Consider the following 24,316-nt stretch of genomic DNA (forward strand, 5'->3'; position numbering starts at 1 on the left):
CAGGCTATTTTTGTTTGGTTTATCTTATGCCATCATTCAAAGATATTTCAGATGAGAATTACTCAGAGCCATTAAATTCCCTTCAATATCACTTACTTGCTTCTCTGTCTTGGCAACTTCGAGCCCTACTCCATAGGGCTGACTTCCTTTATAGCGTGGAGGACACGGCAAGCAGTGGAAACCTGGATTTGTGTTTACACAGCGATGGACTTGATTCACTTTAAAGCAAACATCTGACACAGCTATACACTGCAGGGAAAGAAAGAAAGAAAGGAGAAACCAATTAGATGGCTGTGTAATTCCTAAATAATGAATTTGTCATGGTGATTTCCGGATGTAAATGGAAACAAAGCCAATACCTCGTCAAGATCCTCACAGACTGTGCCATTGCCAAGGTATCCTGCTGGGCATGCCCCACATGACCAAGACCCATCTGGGTAACTGTTGCACTCTGCTCCAGGAAAGCAAGGGTTTGACAAACACCCATCTGGCAAAGACACACAAAACTGAAAATTAGGCAAGGAGCAAAACAAGCTTTTAAGAAACAGGTATTCTCTCGTCATTAGTTCAAATCACACTTGAGGCAACAGACTCTTATAAAACCCCTAAAGCTAGAGTTATTAAGTGCATTTAAGCCTGATCACTATCAGTTTAATAAGAAAAAAGTTACACATTGCTACATCCAGTTAAATGCATTACAGGCTATTCAATCCCTATTTAAGAAAGACATACTTCTCCAAGAAAGTTAGTATCACAAATATATATAAAATCCCACTAAACAGCACTGAAATTAGTTAAATGTCCTCTACTGAAACAAAGGTATAATTAGCAGATTCCTGTAGTGTCACTTCATAATTACCCATTAAAGAGATAACAGCAATAATAATTACTCAGACTGAATAAAGAATGAATACCAACCAATTGGGCAATCCTTCTTATTGCACATATCATGTTGCTTGGTATCTCCCACACACGGCTTTCCCCCATACTGTGGCTCTGGACTGTTACAGAGGCGAGACCTCTCACGAATTCCTCCTCCACAGGTAACAGTGCAGGCAGACCACGGAGACCAAGGACCCCATTGGCCATTCACTAAGATATGCAAAAGAGCAGAGAATCACAGGCAATAAAGGGGGGACATCTGGTGCCAATGACAACAACCCTTCATCAGATCCCTAACCAGAGACAGCTTCTCACATAGAAAGATGACAGCAGATGTTTGCGCTGAGATAGCAATATTTCAAAAACAAACAAATGAAAAATACCCAACTGCTTCACAGGCATTTTTTGGCCAATAATTCGAAGCAGCACACCATGCCCACTGGATACGCAAAGAGAAAAAAAGGAGGAAAAATTATACAAAAGGAAAGTGAAAGTGAAATAATGAAAGGTCTCTAAAAAGGTTTAAAAGTGTAGATGAATAAGAAAGAATAGTAATTAATTGTGTCAAATGTGAAAAAAATGCATGCATAAATATCAAAGAAATCAGACTATTCGGAGATTCTATGTCTATTCCTAAGAAGTACAGAGACAGCTTCCTTTTAGAAAGGAAGTGTTTATTTTTGATATGCAGAGATACATCGCTAAAATGGAAATTTCTCTAACTCTTAATATTTAAAGACAAATTACAACTTGGAAGGTTTACAAAACCTCTGACTGCATTGCAGTCTTCATTTTCAAAACACTCTTGTGTGTTATTTCACTCATAAGATAAAATTGCATCATAAAATTTCCACCATAGAAATTCACTGCCATTAGGATCTGAATAAAGAGAAGGAATTCAGCTGGAATATTGTGTTACTTTTGATTCAAGACCACAGACATACCTGGACATGGAACCTTCTCACACTTCTCCGTTTCACGCCCATTCCCCACACAGTTTTTCCCACCCATCTGGGGAATAGGAGAATTGCAGAGGCGGATGCGGGTGATATTTCCCACTCCACAGGTAACTGAACAGGAAGACCAAGGAGACCAGTGACTCCAGCCACCATCTTGACGTACTGCCGGAGAAAAGAGCAAAATTCAAGCAAACAGCCCACATGCAGGAGTGATACAAACTCACTTTTGAGCTTAGCCTTCTAATGAGCCTCTCACCACATCTGACGAATGTCCCATCTCTTTCCCACCACTTCACTTACAAAGCCCAGCATACCAGCTCAGGTACTCAAGAACAGCTTCCTCAGGAAATTCAGTAACCAATGCATGACTAACAACTGTGTCAGACATTCTACTTAAAAATGAACTTTTCCAACGAAACAAACACTTGCTCAAAATGCACATTTGGACATCTAGCAGTCTCAGCTGCTAGATATTGCCTTAGGTACTATATTAGCCTGGTTATCACAGGTGCTTGCAATAGCATTAACTATGCTTCTGGAATATCATCCTTGTAAGTGCCTTAAATATAAAAGCAGTTTGATACTTTGCAGAAATCTTCCATGATTACTGTATTCCTAAACACATCTAAGTTAATGGAATGGCCCAACAATCAATAACTGGCAGATGTAAACACAGCCTCGCATATCATGTTTACAAACTAAGTGTTGTCTCCAAACTGAGCTCAAACAAAAGACTCCAGTTAATAATATTAAAGAAAGGATCACTCATCATCTATTTTTTAATATAGCTGAGCCCAGAATGTACATACCTATTAAATTGTCAGGAAAGGGAGGAATATCCGAAAGGGGAAAATTGGCAAAGAATCTAATGACAGCTACTTTAATTGTGCATATAGGATTTCTCAAATACGTACTCTCCTAACTAAACTTGGTTTTGCTTTGAGATGTCTAAAGAAGCTTTTAAAAAGGAAGAAATTTATTACTTACTGCGATGGTCACATTTCTTAAAGCTGCACATCCTTGTTTGGATGTGTGGGCCTGTACAAGCACTCCTGGTAACATCACATGACCTTCCTCGCATCTGTGTCCCAGAGCCACAGGTAACTGAGCATTTTGTCCAGTCTGACCATGGTGACCAGCCCTCCTCACTGTCATCAGCTGCAGAGCAAAAGGTAAAAAAAAGTGCTTAGCTTTGAGAGTTGCTCTATTATCCTGTTTAGAAGATACTACTTCTTTTCTGCAGAGTATGTACTTTAACATTTAGATCTCTCCTCTTCTAATTTTGCTTTCCCAAGCTGCCACTGACATTATGGAATTATGGTGTAATATAATGAGAGGTTAGTTCAGATAAGAATCCTGGATCTTAATGAGCTTGTTTGCAGGAAGCACTGATCTCTGAAGGAAGGATATCTTATCTCTAGAATGGACTGAGCCAAAACCTAAGTCCAAATTGCCTTTGGCTTCAGAATATAGGTCAGTGTGATGAGACGTGGCCCCACCTTTGAAAGTTGCGTAATGGTGAACATGATCAAGAGCACTTTGTAAGAATATGCCCTATGCTCTGAATGGGCAAAAAAATGTGAAACATGACTGGGGAGAAGCATGCTTTTAAAATTTTATGCCCAAGGTAGCTAAGCAGGTTCTTAATCTTAATTCTAAGCAACCAATACAATCAATGAAGACAGACCAAGTCCTTCAGAGGGTAACTTTAAGCACCCAAGTTACTTTGTATGATCTCTGCATACATATGAGCTCTATATTTGAACTTACCTGCCTTGACATCTTACTGGTTTTGAGCTTTCAAAAACACTAGTAGTGATTTTAAATATTGCCAAAGACTATCTATCTACCTTTCTCCTCAGGTGAATACTCACAGTGAGAGCAGACTGGACAGCATTCACCTTCAACAAAAGCTGGATCAGCACAGGAGACTGCTGGGCAGGTGATTTGATTGCATACAATTTTGGAATCCTAAAAGCAAAGAAATCAATTTCCTGATTTATGCTCACAGAGAGGTAAATGAAGGTGGGCATCTGGGGAAGTTTCATGTGTGGAAATGCTTTGATTTGTTCTATCATGGACATGGGGACTACTTTTTATAAATGTCATTAAGTCCAGCCAAGCTCTAAGTAAATATGTCCACCTGACGTGGACAGCTGAGCTGGAACTCCATTTCTGCAGAGAAGATTATTTCCAAAACCTTACCTGGCAAATGCACTTGGTGCAGCTATCCACAATCCAGCTTTCATTATCTGCAAAGACACGGCCATCCTGCCAGCAAACTGGTTGGTTCTTCAGTGTTTTGTTAGGCCCAATCAGTTCCCACATAATTTGGTTCTCTTCAGACTAGAAGATGAAGTTAACGTAAACAAATTGTGCATCTCATAAGCAAACCTGAGACATGACTGCACTTAATTCTTCCATCAAAATATGTATTTTTACATATTTACGAACACAAGGAAGATGATCTTAAGTATTGCAGTCCTGCATAGCTCTTCTTCTAGCAATGGTACAAACAAGTCACACAATACTAAGGGAAATCTGTTCTTAGCCACTTTGCTTTCCTCTAGTACAGCTCATTTTTAGGTGGAAGAACCTAGTCCTGACACATATGGCATTACTAATAAAATTCCTTCTGAAATAATTAGCTGATACAGAAAAAGAAGGGCAGACTTCAGCAAAACATCACCATAATATTTCAACTATGAAAATCCCATACATTTACTTGCAGTTTAGGTATCCCATGTAGCCACTCACTGATGTATTCATAAATGGTGTAAACATAGCAATAAGGCTTTAAAAGTACGCAAGCAAGGTTGGGATTGCCAGCTTTCAATTTCCAAACCTTTAGAAGGATTTCCCCTTTGTATGAGGGCATATGTGTGTGTGCTCTTTTAAACTCAGTCCGTGAAGCCCAAGCCTTGATTAAAGTGTTATACTCAAGGACCACCAAACTAGTCCCAACGAAAAGAGGACATCTTTACATTATGTAGATATACTAACAGGTGTTCATATGCAATACAGAAATCTCTATTAAATGTCCCGGCATAAAATAAGGAAGGAAAGAGCACTGCACAGCAGACCTCTGTCATTTCTCCAGACTTGCAGGTACCTACCACTTTTTGGAGGTTATCAGCCAAGTTGTTCACCACGATGCGCAGGCCGGTGAGCTCTGTGAACATTGATCCCAGCTCTTCACAGGAGCGGTCGCAGAACTCGGCCTTCTCCGGTTTCTTACCCACGTACTCGGTTGTGACTGCGGGGCTCAAGTGAAGGATTTCAGTGCTCTCGTTGATGGTGTTCACTTCAGCTGGTAGCAAGAGAATGAAAGAGAAGAGTATCATATACAAAGCTCTTCCAGAGATTACAGATTCCTGCTGAAATCACAGACTGGCACCCATGGGTAGGGTTTAAACATCTATTTTGGCACAGCTTCATGCTTATTATACCCAAGAATAAAAGAAGGGTTAGATGTCAGCTGGTTCCAATTATAGACTTTCCCTTTTCAAAATTAAGAGCCAAGCTCTCTCACATGGCCCTCACTTCAAAATTGCTGGCACTGTAACATATTCATTTATGAAGAAGGCTAACAAAAGGACATAGCATCAAAAATGTAAACCTGTTTTATCCACTCAGACATAAAAGGTTTCAGATTTTTTCATGACCTATCACATTTCCTCAAGACAGAGAAAAAGGCAGAAGAAAGAGTTTCCTTGCAGAAAGTCGTTGTCCTTATTCTGTCCATATATTCCATAGTTTGATCAAATTTGGACCGTTATGCAATCTATACCAGACTTTGTGCTGTTCTACATTGCACTGCCCACTGTTAGTCTCAGAGGAGCTGTTATAAAAATAGTTTCATTCTGAAATGAAATGGAGGTCAAGCTAAGATCAGACAGATTATTTGATTTGTCACTCCAAGCACTCCTCAAAAAGGCAGATTGTAATTAAAACAGAACTTTGTATGCATTAGACAGGGAGAAATGAACATGTTCTAATATGATTTTGAAAGACATCCCTGTCTACAGTAAATTCCTGAAAAATAACATAACAGAAAGCATAATTTTAATTAATTAAAAAGCACATAGATAACTAAATAAAACAGTCTATGTTGCCTAGTCTATTAAAATGCTTAACAGAAGGTAAATGTCTTACGGATTCCATGGATGCTTCCTCTAAGGACTCCATGATTGGTATCAGCTATACAGCAATCCATACTTCCCTATCTCTTAATAAATACTTATTTACCAGATTTAGTGATGTTGGAATAACTCAAGGTTACTGTCATGGGTTAGTACAGTTTGGTTTTTTAGTTATAGAAGAATGTAGAACAATTCTCCAGGTCAGGACCTGGGAATTGCTTTGGAAGAGACAGGGACCTATCAGAGAGTTAGCTGGAATATTGGCATCTGTTCTAACCACTGAAAATTGTTGGTTGTGACTTTGGGAAGTACCATATAAAACCCCGTGAATTTCCTGTAGGTGGGTCCTTCTCCTTCTTTCCTTTGGCCAGAGAGAGACAGGTAGCATCGAGCTGGGCCTGCTGCTCCCCGCTTTCGGGGGAGATCTGCCCTGAGGCCTGGCCGGATTCCATCGGCTCCCAGGTGAAGAGGGGGAAAGGAGAGGTTGCTGTTTTGCAACAGCTACTTTCTTCAGACTTCTCTGGAGCAGGGAGAGATCTCTGCTGGGCCCCTGATAAGAGCTATGGGCACTGTTTGGGCCGAAGCCACCCCAATTTACACCGAGGGGTGGGCTGAGAAGGCATTTATGATCCTGCCTGGGTTTTTGTGATTCCGGACTGCCTGAGTGCTCCGATCTCTGATGTTTCTGTGAGTTCTTCCCCCATCACCAGCGCAGCCTTGAATATCTAACACCACAAGCTACAGAGAGAGAGACAAAGACTCTGGGCAGATTTAACTCTTTCTTAGCAACATGAAGCTTCCAGAGCTTAGCCCTTCTCTGAGAGAGTAAGAAAGGGCAGAGTGAACATAAAGAACAAACAGCATGAAGTCAGTAGAGCGAGAGTGAAAAGACTATTGGGACAGAGGGTTGAAGAGTTGGTTGTTCTATTCTTACTTGAGCCATGGAAATGAACTCTATATTTAGATTATTCCTTTAAATCATGGAAAAGATATGCATTTGGGGAGATGATTGTTTTGATTTGTGTGTGGATTTGAGCAAAGGTGTTTGTGATGGACTAAGCAATATTAATCCTGTAAGATGCTTGAACAGAGATAAAGATGAGAAGCCCCCTGCGCCAGTGAAGAAGTGAGAAGATATCTCTGTACCTTGAGGTGAAGAATCCTTTGCTTTATTCATCTTTAAAAGGTGACACCCCAGTATGCAAAAGTCTAAGACCCATGACCCATAAGCAGCTTAGGAAACTGCTCCTGGGAGGGTCACAAAGGCAGGTTTCTCCGGGCGGTTGTTTTTGTGACAGTTTAAAACCCACAAGAGAACTGTTCTAAGTTGTCAGTAGGATCCATGACTCTAAGAGAGACTCTTCCCCTAAAGAATTAATGAAAGACTATTGTCAGATAGTGAAACTGACAAGTGAAAATTGCAAGTTTTGTCTCTTTATGTTGTTTTGTAAGAAAGTGAACAGTTTGTAAGGGGAGGGAAGAATGTTTTTGAAGTTTCATTCCATTTTAGGGTTTTTTTTCCAACTTTTTTTTTTCTATTCTTTTAGTGTATATTAATAAAACTATTTGTTAATTTTTGAAGTTGAACCTGCTTTGTTTTTCTCCTAGTCTCTCTCCCACAGAAAGAATAAGTACCAAACCCAAAATTTAGTGAACATGAAACCACTACAGTTACCAAAGAGAAAAGACAAGCAAAGGATAAAGCAATTTAAAAAGAATAAATCAGCACAGGAACACATACCATAAAACATATGCGTCAAAACCCCAATACCATTCAGTGTTGACAAATCATTGAAGGTGGCAAAGCTTCAGAAATGTTAAGGGTTTGCCTTGATGCTTTACCAAACAATGTAAAGTGTAATATATAAATATAAAAGGAAACAAAATCAGGAGCAAAATATTCTTCATTAATTTGTAAGGCTAAAAATAAAAGAAAAAGATCCAACCCACAATACAACATTAACTGATTACTTCTCAACCAAACTTAAAATTATTGGCTTGATGTGCTTTTAAAGTAGCTATGAAACATCTTCCACTAGCCAAGGTCTACAAAAAATTGTTCAGTTTTCCAAAGTTGAAGCAATTGCCCAGTTTCATTTACACGATGGGAGAAAACCACATAACAAATCAGAACCCTCTGTGTCATAACAGTTTATTTCAGCCACTTTTTGATTCCCTGGAAGGAATGCACTTTTCCTACCACATTGAAAAACTAGATCTCTCAGATCCCCCCACAGCACTTCTCAGATCATTAATTTCATATTTTTCAAGCCAACATGGAGTGTGCCTTGACCGGAACATTCTGAGGACATTAATAAAGTTGCAATCTCAGCAGGAAACATAACCCAAAACTATGTTAGAAGAACTAAATCCTCACTTCCTACTGGTACTTGGCAGTGACTGAAAGAAGATGTCTGGGGATCACTGGGAAATCAGTTCTCTGCTGCTGGCTTCCTGCTAATTTCCTAAGGACCAGATGATTAAAATGAGAAACCAGAAGAGCAAAATGTGCATCCTCTCATATATGCAAATACTATTCTGTTGATATAACTCAAGAAGGGATTTTATTGATGTGCCTATTTAGGTGTGTTTTGGTCATCTTTCCCATCCAGTGCAGTGTTTAAGTCCTTCCTAAAGGATTTGCAGCCACCACACTACAGACATACTTTCCTACCCCCAATCAAACAGCATTCCCAAGCCACCATTTCACCATATGTCACATTGCCTTATTAGACTTAAAGACACATCGGGAAGACACAGCCCTGTCTCCTTTTGTGTCCTTAGGGCTGACGAACTTCATTGGTAACATCAGCCCTGTTGTCATGGGACATTAACACACAAATATGTCATCTTAATGCCTATACTTCAGTTAAATGAGAGAGCCATCTAAATGGGAAAATATCTTCTAGTCAGTAACATCATTCATGGCTCTTCAATGTGGTAATTGTCATTAGTAGCATCCCCCAGGTTTCAATACTGGGCCCAGAATTGTTCAAACCATCCATCAATGACTTGGACGGAGGGACAGATGCCTCCTCAGCAAGTTCACTGATGACACAAATCTGGGAGGAGTGACCAAAACCCCAGAGGACTGTGTAGACCTTCAGAAGGACCTCAATAGGCTGGAGAGATGGGCAGAGAATAACCATTCTGCCTCTCTCCTCATCCTCAGCCGCATCTGGAGTGCTGTGTCCAATTCTAGGCTCCTCAGTATAAGAAAGATATGGAGCTCCAGGACTGGAGTCCAGCCACGGACTACCAAGTTAATTAAGGGATTGGAGCCTACCTCTTAAGAGGAAAGGCTGAGAGAGCTGGGCCTGTGCAGCCTCAAAGAGAGACAACTGAGAGGGTACCTCATGAAGATGTATAAATGTCCAAAGAGGATGGAGACAGGCCCTGCTCACAAGAGGCAATGGGCAGAAACTGATGCATAGGAAGTTTCACTTGAATAAGAGGAAGAACTTTTTTACTGTGTGGGTGACCAAGCACTAGAACAGTTGCCCAAAGAGATTGTGGAGTCTCCCTCAATGGAGATATTCAAGAATCATCTGGACACGATGCTGTGCCACGTGCTCTTGGATGACCCTCCTTGAGCCGGGAGGTTACAGTGATGATGCCCTGTGGTCCTTTTCAACCTGACCATTCCATGAGTATGTAATTAAGCTGGATAGGCAATGTCAGAATCAGACATGCACATAAAAAGCCTCTCAAGTAATTTTGATGGCCTCACTGTGCTATTTGTTCCTTTCTGTTACTGCACAAGAAATTTCCATCTTGTACTGTTGGTGTCAAAAAGTAAAAGCAAAAATACTGCAAACTGAATTATTTACTAAATAATTCCCAGGAAGGATAAAACAAAAGACTCAAATATGTATAATTTATAGAACTGAAAATTTGGCAATTGACAGATGTGATAAAAATACATTAAGAAAATATCTGTTGGTTAGCTGTACAAGAATGCCCCTAAAGGTATGTATTAGCATGAAGAATTCAGTTATTCCTTTAGGCTCCCATTGGTTTCCTCTTCATAGCAGAGGTACAGTAACATCCCATTTTGACCTGGTGATATTTCAAAACATTTAGTACTCCTCTGAAGAAGTCAAGATCTGCTATGGTTTAATTTCTGGGTTTTGAATAAGCAAGGAAAAAAATAATGAATTAAATCTGCTTAACTGATTTTCTGTATGTCACATATTTTAGCAAAGTAACATATAATGGCATTTCAGGTGGCAGGAGTTTCAAATAAAACCTGAAGTCCTGCCTTGTGCACCCACAACATTCCTTTGACAGATTGAGCTGGCTCTGATTCTTGACTAAGCTCTTGTCACTACAAACACTGGGGACTAAAACAGTAAGCACCTCCTATGAGCTTGAGTACAAAACCTTAGCACATATTTGACAAATAATCCGAATTCTTTTATAGGGAATCCACTACACTCCTACACACAGAGTGCTCACCTCCTGGCAGGGTAAGCATGAATTGGACTACCAAGAATACATTTCAGCCCATAACATACATGTCTTCCACATCTCTTCCTTTGATTTCTTATTTTCCTGAGCTTGTTTTGATTAACACTACTTGAGGAGTCAAGCTCAAAGCCTCTTTCCGTCAAAAGTATTGCCAAGCAATTCAGTGTCTTTAAGAATGTCAGACTAGTTTGTGGGCCCATTGACAGTTGGCAGCAGAATTCAGAACCAACACTACCTGTCTTGTCTGCAAAGAATTTCAGAAAACTCATTTATGAAAATATATTTTTTCCTACATATGCTTTTTTCACTTCCATTTCTACCAAGTTCTTGCTCCACACTCTTTTCTTTCCAACTTAAAAACTGAGGCTCAGAGTTATAAACCAAAATAACTGAACTAAAATAATAGGCTAGAGAGTAGAAATGACATCATATAAACATATAAGTTACTATTACCACCAAAAAGTGGCTCATTCTCTTTTTCCTTTCAAAGGGATCTGTTGCATGGTTTTAGGATAATATTTCACAACTGACATTTCTAATTTTCAAATTCAACTGAACAGTATTAACAAGATAATAAAAGCCTTACTTGACTGGCTTCTCTGGCATCCTTTCTTACGCAGAACATCCTCTATTGAAGTATCAAAGATTAACTGAATATTTTGCAAAAGACCCTGTAATAATAATTTTAAAAAGCAATTAAAAGCAGTAAGATCAATTTTTGAGTAACTAATAACTGACCTATCTCAATTCCATGCTACTGACTGGATTCAGACATAAGCAAGTACATAAAAAACAATCTATAAGCATTAAACCAGAAAAAAAAAAGGTGGTTACAGCTTTGTTATATACAATTTCAGTATTATAAGCCACAAAGCTAGATTATGTTCTGAAACATGTCATAATAAAAGATATTAATCTACTACAAGCTCTCAAATCCCCATTTTCATAGTGAATTTTAGATTTGTCATAGGATCAAAGCCAACTTTCCTGAACCATCACACTCCCATCTTTAGCCATTCATTCCCATGCAGCACAGTTCACTGCCTCCCCAGTTGTGCTGACACTACTCTGAAACAACACTCTAAACTGGACTGGTATCTATTTCACTTGGAAAAAAAACAAAAACAAAAACAAACCCCAAAAAACACTCAAAGAAGGAAAAAAACCTTAATTAAAAACCAGATTGTTTCAGTGAGACACTTAATGGTACAGCTTTGGAACCAGCTGTATGAGCACTACTGATGGAGTAACTTAGTCATGGAGGCAGGAATGGAAAGGTTGTGGACAAGAACTTCTGAAATCCTTGCCAAAACTGGTCATCCCATGGAGCCAAAGGAATGTCAGCATGTCAGGTCCTGGCTGAAAACTAGATGGCACAACATAATGAGAAAGAAAGGGCTTTTTGAAATCCTTGGAGTGATGAGTTCAAGTCTGGTTCAGCTGTGACTGAAAAAGAGCCATCTTTAAAGCAGTTGGGCCAGATCACATCACTAGATTGTATGTGGCAGAAGGTCGTTTTCATTTTTTAAATTTAAATTGAAAAGAAATATTCAAAACGGCAAACCAGGATGTTCTGTTACAGGATGGAACAACACAACATGCTTCAGCTCCATTAAAAATTCTGGTTTTTCTTCTTCTTTCAAAAAAAAACCAAAAACCAAAACAAAACAAAAATATTGACATGATCTATGATTTGAATAGCTATATTTCAATGTAAAAACAGTTCTTCAAGAAATTTGCAAAAATTTCTACAAGTCACCACAAAAAACCAACATCTCCAGAAGTCTTACATCTGGAAGAGAAAAGGGATGGTTGCATAGGAAAGCCAAAAATTGGTTTTGCACACTTTTTCTCAATTTAGACGTTGCTTTGCCTTTGCTTTCAGGAACCCCAAAATCACGCAACACAGATCCAGCAATTAATAAGAGCACACTCCGCTTGGGAACACCAGAGACCCCATCACATCCAGGAGGCATTGGGAAAACTGTGCCTACTGCATCTTCCCAAGCTACTTGCAGTTACCTTCTTACCACACCAGAGACCCAAGCTTCTGCAGGTCACCTACCCTGAAATGATTCTCCCGAGTGGACCCTTTCGCCACGTACAGCCTGCTGCTCTCTGCTTTCAGCTGCTCATAGAAAGGCTCCTCCAGGATGAAGCTGTCAATAAGGTCACAGCCAACATAGAGGTTGTAGTTCTCCCCTGTTATCTGCACGGTGAGGTTCTTCCACTGTGAGTCAGCAAGGTCCACGTCTTCCAAGGAAATCACATTCTGGAAGCCATCCACCCAATAGATAAGGTCCAGGGTGTTGGCCCGGCCATTGGAAATGATCTCAAACTGCCTCTCACTGATGCCGGGACCCTCTAAAGCAAGGATAGTGCCTCTAGATTGCCTGTCCTGCCTCAGGGTGGCTGAAAGGATAAAGCCCTCATTCTGCCGTATTAGTTTTACGATCTTTTTTAGTTTCTCCGGTTTACATGGAGGTATATGGTCAAACCGAATGAACCGATATGCTGGCATAGTGGGGTCTGGGCCCCGGAACACCTTTGCTCCAATTGTCTTTCGGTTTATGTTACTGACTTGAAGTAAATCAAAGGTAGTCTCCTCCTCCTTGTCACCATCTGAAAAAGTTAACAGTGTGTGACAATGGGTCTACAAAAAGTCTTACAAGAAAGAGTTCTGTACAGCATACTTGATAACTGCAAATATATGACAGACATGAAGGAACAGCAGAGTAAACCCAGTACTTTTCCGCTTCCACAAATGGAACTGTTCCTACAAGCAGGCAAGTGAATCATATTTTCTACCTGACATTTTCATTTACATGACAATTCTCTCCTTCTGTGCATACAAATACTTTTTATTATACATTTATACATATGGCTTCATATTTTATAGCACCACATAGTACATACTTGTACATTTATATATATATGCTGCAGGCCATGTATATGCCTGCACATGGATGCGTGCAGCAATTTATTCATTAAATATTTTTAATATAAGGAATTTGAGGCAATTTCCATATTTTCATTCTCACATAATGGAAAATCAAATTATGAGAATCCATGTGCCTACATGATGACCAAAAAAAAGATTTGCTTTTTAAAGACTGCAACCAAGAAATCAGATATAAATGAGGGCCTGACACTGTGCCAATTTGTATTCTACTTATATTTTGTTTGTAGATATCTATTTCTCTATCTTTTTAAAATGTTCATCTCACTCAGTGATTCTGTTCATGTTACTTTCACCATACATTTCCACCACACAGGAAAGTACAATACTAATTATTTCTGGGATTATATACATTTTAATCAATAATTTTTAAATAAAGCAATTCTGAGATATATTGTGAAATCTTCATTTAGCAATGGCAAGGTATAGCTACCAAAAATACGCCAGGCACTTCTAAAAAATATCCTTTATGATTACTTTGCCCACTGTAGTTCAGGTGAGCCAACACTTTACAACTTTTAACTTTGGGAGTTAGTCTGTATCCAGTCAAGAAGTGTCTGAACTTACCCTGAGCATTTGAGGAAACCCACAGGGTTATCAAGACAGCAAGCCACAACAACCCACTCCTCTCCAGCATAACTCCTATGAATAAACCAAAAAAGTAGTAAGTATTAGGGAAACTATAATTTATCAACTATAAACAGTGCAATTTTCCTCATGAAATGCCATAAACAGCAGCTATACTTATGAAATCAGAATTTTTATTTTGACTGGTTCTTGCAACGCTTATTCTTGATGGCACAAATAAATTGTGACATCAGGTGACAGCAAGAGGAATTATAAAAGTTAAAGATCCTTTTAATGGAAATGTCCTTAATAAAAAGGAAAGCATACAGAAAATATACATTACTATTTTCTTAATGAAATTTCAGTAGCTGGTACTGATGGAGACCATATGACACTACAGGAGATACAGCTTACTGTTAGCACGTCTTTACTTTGGAACACAACATTCAGCCAAAAAAATCTTTGTAGGACAATGGGATCTAAACTAGATGATGGCTCTGAGCAAGAGGGGTACTTTTCAGTACCTTTTTCAGTGCCATGATATAAACACCTCTCTCTTCCATATATACACACACACACACACACACAATCCTCTATACCCAACCATAACTGGATAAAGTGACTCTTAACGGGATGCCGGGCTTGCCCTGTAGCACTGTGCAGTTACAAACCACATAATTGCATCTCCCTATGTGTCTCAGCACACAATGAATGGAGCAGAAGCACTCTCCGGAATGTGTAGAAATCCACTTCTCTGGGTACAGCCAAATAACTTCAGCACTGCCAACTCCACACATTGCAAGGACTCAGGGATGCCGCCAGCGCTTCCTGTCTACGTTTTCTTTGTTCTTCGCGGAACTCTTATTACCTGGCATCCTCAGGGTACCACCGCTACAGCCAACTACCAGCAGCCGCCAGGACGCCTCTCTCACCTCTCGAACCCAGCGGCTCCCGGCGGGACAGACCCTGCCCGAGCGGCGGGCGCGACCACGGCAGGGCTGCTTCGGGCAGGTGCCGCACATCCATCCGCCTGCCCCGCGGCTGCTGCCCTCACCTCGCACCCCGAGTCCCCGCGGGGTCGGCAGCGGGGCGACTGCCCACTGCGGGCTCCGAGGGGCGGCGGGACAGCGGGCTGACAGCCTCCTCCGCCGCCCGAGGGGGCTTCGCGGCGGGCACGGCACCTCCCCGCCTCGCTCCTCACCTGGCATCGGGGAGGCGACGGTGCGCCGGTGCTCTGCGCGGCGAGGCCGGTCGGGAGTGGAGCGCGATCCGCTGCGCCGCTGCCGACGCCGCCACAAGTCCCAGCACTGCTCCCCGCGCCGACGCCTTTATGGGCTGCGGGCCGGGCCCCGCCGTCAATCAGCGGCGCCGGGGCGCGCCCCCGGCTCGCCCCTCCGCGGCGCTGACATAACCCCCGCCGCCCCCTCCCCACGTCCCCTACCTGCGGGGCCATCGCCGGCCCGGGCCCGCCCTCGGCGGGCGGAGCAGGGGCGGTGCGGGGGGCGGGCAGGGCGGCTGCGGCCTCCCCCTCGGGAAGCGAAGCAGAGGGGAGCCGGCCGTCGGTGTGGTGGGGGTCGAGCGCTGCAGGGCTCCCGGGAGGCGGCGCCAGGCCCCGCGGCGAGGCAGGAGCGCGGCAGGGACCCGCCGGCGGGGAGAGCCGAGCCCGGTACCCGTGGGCGAGAAGCGCGTCCTCCGCCGCTCCGGCCGGCCCGGCTCTCCCGGGGACACTTGTCGCTTGAGAGCGCGGTGCTCCTGCCGCCACGGCGGCAAAAACCGGCCTTCTCGAGGGCTCAGTTCTCTCTTTTTTGTCCTTTTTATTTTTATTGTACAGCAGCCCAAACTTGCCCCGTCCCCCGGTCAGTTGGCAAAGTGCTCGCTGGATGTCAGCCAGCAAGCTCCTGAAGTGAGCCCGGCGCCTCGGTCCCGCTCTTCTGCGCAGGAAGCACCATCCCCTTTCATTCCATAGAAGGCGTTGAGGGCATACTGAGGTGTGCTCCTCGTGGAGAGAGCCTTGGCTCGGGGCCAGTGAAAGCGGCACCCAAGAAACCTCCCTCTTAGGCTGATCCTAGTCACGTTAGGAGAACTGGGAACTACCTCCACAAGCAAAGACTCCAGCCACAACCACTGAATTTTAAAGGTCAACATGCTGAGGAACAGCCAGCACAGCTTCCAGCGTCATGCTCCACAGGGAGCAGGAGGATGGATCCCTGTAGTAGGTCTGCACACAGGACCTGCCGTGACATGCAGATGCATTTCAGAAGTCAGAGGAGAAGACCATGATCCCAGCTCCTGAGTCCTGAACTGGGGTTGCAGAATATCTGTGAGAAAATCCCACAGCTGGTGTGAAGAGGCATGGATTTGGTTCTGCTGCCTGCAGAATCCAAGAAGTGTAGCCCTGTCAAAGGCATAGGCGGACAGACTTTACAAATCTTAACACAAAAAAACCAAAAATTAAACCAAATCCCTCCCCCCCCCCAAAAAAAAAAAAAAAGTACAGGAAGCCATTAACTTTGCCCATCACAATTTGAAATTCCAGTGGAAAAAGGTGTTGATATTTCAGAGCTCAGATGACTTCAAAAGGCTCAATCTGTCACTACAGCAGAAAATGCCAATGCAAGCAGTGCTCCCTTTCCTTTTGCCATGAAAGCTCCTTCCAACTTGGCTGGCCTTGGCCTTGCAGGGTAGTGGGAGCCAAGGGGCCTTCCCCTTTCTCACAGGGTCCAGGGGACTGAGCCAAGATAGGAGGGAGAAGGCTTTTTTGTCTTCTTAAGACATTTGGTTTTCAGCTTTGCAAAACCTCAAGAATTTAAAAAAAAATAGCTAATGATGTTCACAAAACCTCAAATTCTAGTGGGTTTACTCATTCTGCCTGCTATATTAAGACTTAGTCTTTATAGCTATATACGTAGCTGTATGGTGTGTTTTCCACTAGACTGAACTGTGGTGTGATAACTCTCATCAAGAAGCTGCTGGAGAGGAGAATGCAGCAAAGTGTTTAAGAGACCAAGAAGGTATCTTTGAGATAGTTTCATTAATTATTTGTACATTTATATGGAAAACCTCTTTTTACAATAGAAATTTTAAAGTCAATTAAATAACAATAAAAAAGACAATTTTTTATTGTGACAGTTTTTAACCAACTGCCCCATGGCAAATCTTTCCATCTCTGTGAGTGTTACAGGAGTGAAGGATCGATAGTGTATTGTTTTGAGCTGAGTGGTTTATATATAGGATGATGAGCACTGAGAAGACAGTTTTGATTGTAGTCTTTCCACAACCATGAAAATGCTTACTTGCTCACTTTCCCCTGGCCACCCTGGAAGAGGTAAGCATCTTCTTTCCAAGATTCCTGATGGAAAGTCTCAAAGAAACAAATACACACTCTACTTTCTGCAGCAAGCCAATGCACACATGCAAACATTGGAATAATATTCATGTCTCAATTTACCTGACTTTTCACTGCAAAGGGGAAGTGAACAATGGTAATTAGAGAGATTGTAAAGTCAGATTTGCTAACATATAGGAACACAACTGAGGTAACGGTAGATCTCATACTGATAAATTTCTGTAGTGTTTTACCTTTTACTCTATTTTGCTTCAGACTGGCACATCAGACATGAGCACAGATCCTTAATTTCTAATCTCTTCATGCACCTCTCTGTGCCTTTTTCAGTCTACTGGTTTCCTTCTGAAACAGCCCTAGAAACCTTCCATTTTGTATCATGTAACATTGTACAAGGTAACATACATGACTGAAAATCCATGGCGAATGTCAGGATTCTAGTATGGCACTATCTCAGAAAGAACTGTGATTTGATGGATCTCCACCAAATATTCCATAGTTTTTCCTAGGACTTTATCACTGAAATTCTGACTTAGCTTGACTTTGGGGAAGACTTGAACTCTCCTACATTAGAAGAAATGCCAATAAAATGGAATATGCTATACATGCTATTTTTTTTTTTTCTTTTACTGCTTTTCTGATAAAATTGAAACTTTGTGCTTTTGGCATGATCCAAAAGACAAATTGTGTGATTTTTGCTGGGTGAAATTCTGATCCTTTTATTTCCTTTTCTGACAAAAGCATCCCCACTAGTTGAAATAGATCTAGTTGCTTAAGCATGATGACATCCTTCAGGTTTTATCCTGCAGTCCTCAATTTCACCTGATGCAGATAAACATTCTTACAGAAAAGCTGTCAAAAAGCCATGAAGAATTTTTTTTCTTTTTTTCTTCCTGTGGTGGAATTTGATTTTCATAATTCACTGTACTGAGGTTCCAAAACTGAAACAGGTCACTTCAGATTCGTGTGTGATTTAGTCATTGAGATTTTGAATGAGTTTGTAGGGCCTGGGAGACAGACCTGAATGCTTCCTCTGATAACATGTTGAAAGTACTCCAGCTAAATGCAGATTTAGAGTCCTGAATAGAACACACAAGGGAGAGTGGATGCATCTGTGATGAGGGAGAGAAGTACTTTTGACAAAGCTTTTTGTATGCTTTAGTTTAAGTTCTGGTGCCAGATAAAAATGGGTATTATAATCAGGTATTTAGTCTTCTGCTCTTTGTTTCAGAGGAAGAAGTATTTTGGGCTTCTTTTAAACCTTCCTTAAGTAATTTTCAGGTATAAAATATATCCAGATACAAATGCTAATGTATTCTGTCAGAACAAATGGCCATAGGCTGCAAGAGCACCAATTGGTATGCTTTTACAATAAACTTGTCAAAGAAGGAAATACTGCTACCACCCATTTGCAAACTTCAGCTTTGCACAAAAAAAGGCTTTACACAAAAACTTATGCAGTGGTTTCAGCAGGAAGACTTTGAGTTTAAAGCTAAGTCCATGTCTAAGTGTTTTGCTACATTGGTTCCTACATGATTTAACTGGTGTCACACAGTAAGTTATGGAAAGAGCCATACATAAGTGGAACCCAAGACTTTTAACTCATGGTTGGAAACTTGGATTTGGAAACCCTTTTTAATCCCTGTTCTTGCAGTACATATGACAAAACAAATATCCATCTACAGACAGTTAACTGTGTCCTTAACCATTTTACAGAATTTTTGTATTTTCTCCCCACATGAGCTGCTGAATGTAGTAAGACTGCCAAGTATTTTCAGCCTCCAAAAAGGAACTTTCCCCTACCAACTGCAGTGCAAATGAGCACTGAAAATGCTCTGTAAATCCCATGTTGTTGCCCTGGGTTAAAAAACCCCAAATCTTTTACAAGATTTGGAATAGATTTATTACCCAAAGACCTACTTATATTCAAATTTGTTAGATAGTTTCACATTCTATCACATCTATTGATGTTTTCACTTATAAAAGGGAAAGGTCACTAAGGCACTGACTTCTAAACAACTAAGACTATCCTTATTATCCAGGCTGTAATATTGTTATTTGTATTCTATTTCCAATACTTTGCTTTCCATATTTCAAATGGGATTTGGTCTGTTGTATCTACATGTGTTCAAAACCAACCCAGTCTCCAAGCTTTCAGATGATTTGTATTAAATCCATATTTAGAAGTAAAACTTACTGAAGTTGACAGTAGCTTTAGCTGAGACATAAGTGAATACAATGAATATTATAACTTCAATGGTCCAGCTGGATTTTAAAAGTTGTTTGGGGGAATAGGTGCCATTCATTTCAAGAGGATGTAGCGTCAAACTACCTTTGAAGGCTTGGGTCAGGTTTCTTTTCATTTAGTTAGGAGAAACAAAATGCCAAATACTTACTGAGAGCTCAATAAGCTATAACAAATGTTTGAATGATCTTAGTTTAAAAAGTTGGGGGGGTTGTTTGTTTTGGTTGGTTGGTTGGTTGGTGTGGTTTGGTTTTTTTTTTTTTGTTTTTTTTTTTTTGTTTTTTGTTGTTGTTGTTGTTGTTGTTGTTGTTGTTGTTTTGTTTTGGGTTGTTTTGTTTTGTTTTGTTTTGTATTGTTTGGGGGTTTTTTGCAATGAGACCCATACTTTTGTTTCACCAGAATTATGATGGATCCTTGCCTTACCTGCATGACTGCCCTGTGAAATGTGGGTTATTATTCACTGCTGCATGTGTTGAGGGGGCCCATCCTGAGGGGACTTTAGGTGCAAACGCAAGAGAGGACCCCTTTCCTTTGCAGACAATGCAGTCCCATGATCAAGGGTGCTGCCTCTGCTATGCTTTCTCTCTCCTTCCAGCAAGGGCCTGGGCATCTGAACTCTTCTCCTTGGCCCCCATTTTTCTATAGGTACAGCAGGTTGTCTGGCTGACAGCAAAATATGGCCTCACCAGGTACAGTGTGTCCCTGAAACATGGGATTCACAGAGTCTGGAGAGATTGGGAGGCACAGCTGGGTAGAGAAACTGAATGGAAGAAAGCACCAACAGGCCAAGAAAAAAAAAACATACCGAAAAGAATTGAAATTGATTGCAAAAATTTGAAAGGCCACAGAGAACAGTCTGGGGGTTTGATATCTCTCCATATGTTCAAAACTCCCACAGATGGAATCATGAGTCCCACAGGATGAAGTGAAGAGATGAAAGAAGGCAATTCATGAATCTACTACTGTTGGCGGTGTCTCTAGCTGGGAGAAAGAGCGTCATTACGCTCTGGCCTGATAATGATTATGAAGATTAAAGCTGAATAAATAATTCCCATATTATTTTTCTTTACTCTAATATGTGTTTTGCTTCTTTTTCCCCTCATAAGAACATCCACACTCAGACCACATTTTCCTCTAGCACATTAATTATCTGGGTGTGCTCATATTGCCATTACTTGCATTGTTGTTAATATATTTAAAATCCAAATCATCTTGCTTAGCTGTAAATGGTTAGAGGAGTTGGATAGTAGCATTCATGCTCCCCAGTTAGCGCACAATCACATCCCAAATACTTGGCTATACTTGTTAAAATGGGACCTTTTATGGTAATCATGCTTACAGACATCCATTTTGCTCTGAAATATCTATGAAAGACATCATCCACATAGAATTAAATAATTTCAACCCCCCTCTGAAAGAGTTCAAAGGTGAAGAAAGTCAGTTTTGCTGTTACATCCCATGTTCCACTGTGCTTGTCTCTGGTACTCTTGAAAAGGAAACAGGGAGAAATTTGCTCTGATGATAACCATAGACCACTCAATTTGGTTTAGTCATATAATGGAATATTGAAAAAATATTCCTTACAACATAGACCAGGAACAAAGCCACATATCTTCATACACATTTCTTCCAGACTTACCACTTCTTACAAGTTACTAGCCTTTAATTTGTTTATTTATTTATTGTAATTAGTTTTGTGTTTTGCTCTATTCGAGAACTAATTGACTCCACATCAGTGATGGATTACAAGGAAACTGCAATATGTTCGCCTTACTATAAAACATTCTCTTGCTATTTCTATACTTGCTCTCTGACAATAAGAAAATGATAAGCTAAACAACAGTGATGTAATTCAACCTATACATGGTTTATTGGTAGTAATATTTTTACTTGTTTACTTACCTCACAGCAATTAACCATATTTTCTCCCATGATACTGCTTTCTTGGCATTGCTTCAGTTTCCTTTCATTGTAATGCTTACAATGAGGTGTTGAAAATGGGGGGCACAACAACAGAATGATACTTGATCAGATGAAGAGGCACATTAGTATTTATTACCATCTTGCCTGTATTTATTTAGGTTTTTTATGTCTCTTAATGTTTGCTTCTATGAAGCCACAAGAAAAAAAGCTGGCTGTACTTCAAGAAAAGCTCTGCTGAGCATAAAGCTTCTAATTTTTCTCTCAGCTAACCACATAATGCATCTTAGATTTGCATGGCATTTTGCATGGTTTGCAGCAATAAGGAAAAGGGAAGCAGTATGGTTGATGATTGTGGCACTTTTGCAATTGGATGAATGATTTGCAGATGTTGGGGTGATCCTGTGTGCATGTTGCTGGTGGTGGAATCCTGCATGTTGGTGAGGTTTGTGTGGGGTTCTGCTGATTCATTTGTGTGAGCACAAGTGTGTGACTGTTCAAAGGTGTGTCTTTCATTCCATTAACCTGGTAACCTCCCTGTGTTATGCTGTGTTGAAGACACTGAAGTTCAGACTCAGCCTGGGTGCAAATATGTAGCTTTACTTCTTTTTGTTTTGGTTAAATATATACTACATGTTAATCCTATCATCAGACACCCCTTGTTCAAATACAGCAGAATGCCCTTCATTTGCTTTTACTTTGAATTTAATACATTTTTTTTCCTCAAAAATGTAATAGCAAACAAGGAATTATTAACTTATTTTTAATTGTTCTTACTGTTATTCCTCATTTTTCTGTGCCCACTTAAAGGTCTAATCCTTTGCACGTTTATAAAACTCTACCCAAAAACCATCAAGAAACTAGCTCAATAACAGCCTTCAGAAAAAGCTGTACCAAAGGCAGTTTCCTAGCTACTTATCTGCCACCCTGGATGACTCTTCATTCAAAATCCCAGCTCTTGTAGGAGTCTTTATTTCCTGCAATTTAACTAATAATTCTCCATTGTGCCTTAATGTTTTGCTAACAACTGCAGAATTAGATATTTTGCATTTTCCTTCTCTACAGGGTCTATCTTAGCATAAAAGCCACCATGAGGTTCCTTTGGCAAATAGATCTTGCTTTTATCCAGTTTTTCTCCCTATCTTCATTTACTCCTGGTTTCAGTATTTTTAAATTCATTGTGCTTTACTGAGTCCTGATTTGCTGTCTCTTCTCCTTTATGAAATATATGTTAATTTTACCCATTTCCTGTGAGAGTGTCCCAGACAAGATAGATTCAAATTATTTACTTCTGGGTTTGGAACCTCTGGTGCTAGTTCCTTCAAAGTCCGGGTGCAGAAATTACTTGGTGATGTAAATTTTGGGAATGCCTGACTGGGAGTTCGGCCTTTTCTTCCACCTCAGATGTTATACTAGTTTTCAATACCCTTTATTAATTCATTTTATTTTTTCATTTTTTTCCCCCTTTTCTTTTCTCTCCTTATATTCAAAATCCATGTATATTTTTGAAATATGAACACCAGAAGCAGATATAGCTTTCCAGTGAAATACATTATAAAAATATTTTCCCTGTTCTACTTGATATTTGCCTATGTATGTGTGTCCAAAATGTGCTTTTTCATAATCCAGTCGTAGTTCTTGATTAATTGTTCAATTAATAATTGTATTATGATCCTTTACAAAGATTAGAGTAACTTCTTATGTTTTCATATTTCATTGAATTAAATTGTGTGTTCTTAAGGGACACAGTCTCAAATATTTATGTAATCTGAAGATCTCAGCAGTTTTGGTATTTTGTTTCGGGTACATGCAATTATTGAACATGGCTGCAATGAGAAGAGCCCTTGTAGAACGTCTCTGCAATACTTTCATCAGCCACCCATAGTGAAGATCTTTCACTTACAACTATTACTGCAATCAAAAGTGTTACTATGCTCAATTTACTACTGCTTTTAATCTGTGATGGAACTATGATGAAAAGATTCTTGAGACAATAACTGACAAACTCTTAATATAAATGTCAGCAAAATAATTTAAATTTTTCTCAGAAAAGCCTGTTATTATTTTCTTGATCCTGCTCTCAAGGAAAACTAAATTTCTGTCTTCGGGAACATAATTTTGTACTAGCTTTCCTAAAATTCTTACATAAGTGCTCTCTTATAACTGAGGTAGAAAAAAGTCAACCATATTTTTCTTCCAAAGTAAATAATGTCATTTTGATCAATTATTTTGGTAAATTATGCAAATGCTCTCACCTTTCTTTGGGCCCCAGAATTTCTGTGGCACTTTAATGTATTTGAGGGTGGCAGAGAGAGGGAGGTACCCAACTACTATCCTTTGCATCCCAGAAGTATCAAAGTGCTTTTTACAAAAGGGTGGTTATATATCTTTATTTATTGTTTCAGACACTCAAAATCATACTAAAATGCCTTTGGCTCCCACATTCAAATAAACAAGTAACTGAGCCTCTGTATTTTAAGCAACTCAACACACCTTCGGAGTGACTAGTTTCTGGAGTGTAAGTCTATGGAAATGTAATCCTACAATTCTTTAGAAACAGGCTTTTATGAGGGGTTGTTTTTCCATTTTTTTATAAAACTTTGCAGAGGAAGTATAAACTTGTCTTTGCACCATCCTTTCTCCTCAGAGGTGTGCAGCACTCCAGTGTAAATAGGATGTAAATTTGAGTTATGTCTCTATTCTTATACGTTGCTGAAAAAACTGCCATGATACAATCAGTACATTGACAGCTTCAACACATCACAGAGAGACAGTAACAGTTAAACTTAGAGGCTTTTAGTTCAAACAAACTTGAAAGACATTGGGCAA

The 24,316-nt window shown here is 40.3% G+C and overlaps 1 protein-coding gene across 1 annotated transcript in view; it reads right to left on the reverse strand.

The window, feature by feature from the left end:
* THBS2 (thrombospondin 2) overlaps window positions 1-15,282 on the reverse strand; it is a 34,367-nt gene extending 19,085 nt beyond the window's left edge. The window contains exons 1-12 of the mRNA XM_040059708.1: window positions 15,181-15,282; window positions 13,980-14,054; window positions 12,519-13,075; window positions 11,040-11,124; window positions 4,958-5,151; window positions 4,047-4,187; window positions 3,716-3,812; window positions 2,829-2,999; window positions 1,827-2,003; window positions 919-1,092; window positions 360-487; window positions 97-249 (exon numbers count right to left, since the gene is read on the reverse strand). Coding sequence (XP_039915642.1) covers window positions 97-249; window positions 360-487; window positions 919-1,092; window positions 1,827-2,003; window positions 2,829-2,999; window positions 3,716-3,812; window positions 4,047-4,187; window positions 4,958-5,151; window positions 11,040-11,124; window positions 12,519-13,075; window positions 13,980-14,054; window positions 15,181-15,187 — 1,959 coding nt within the window. The 5' untranslated portion in view covers window positions 15,188-15,282. The remainder of the gene's footprint in view (window positions 1-96; window positions 250-359; window positions 488-918; window positions 1,093-1,826; window positions 2,004-2,828; window positions 3,000-3,715; window positions 3,813-4,046; window positions 4,188-4,957; window positions 5,152-11,039; window positions 11,125-12,518; window positions 13,076-13,979; window positions 14,055-15,180) is intronic.
* Window positions 15,283-24,316: the final 9,034 nt, after the last annotated feature.

The sequence above is a fragment of the Hirundo rustica genome, chromosome 3 (assembly GCF_015227805.2).
Source record: "Hirundo rustica isolate bHirRus1 chromosome 3, bHirRus1.pri.v3, whole genome shotgun sequence".
NCBI classification, from domain to species: domain Eukaryota; kingdom Metazoa; phylum Chordata; class Aves; order Passeriformes; family Hirundinidae; genus Hirundo; species Hirundo rustica.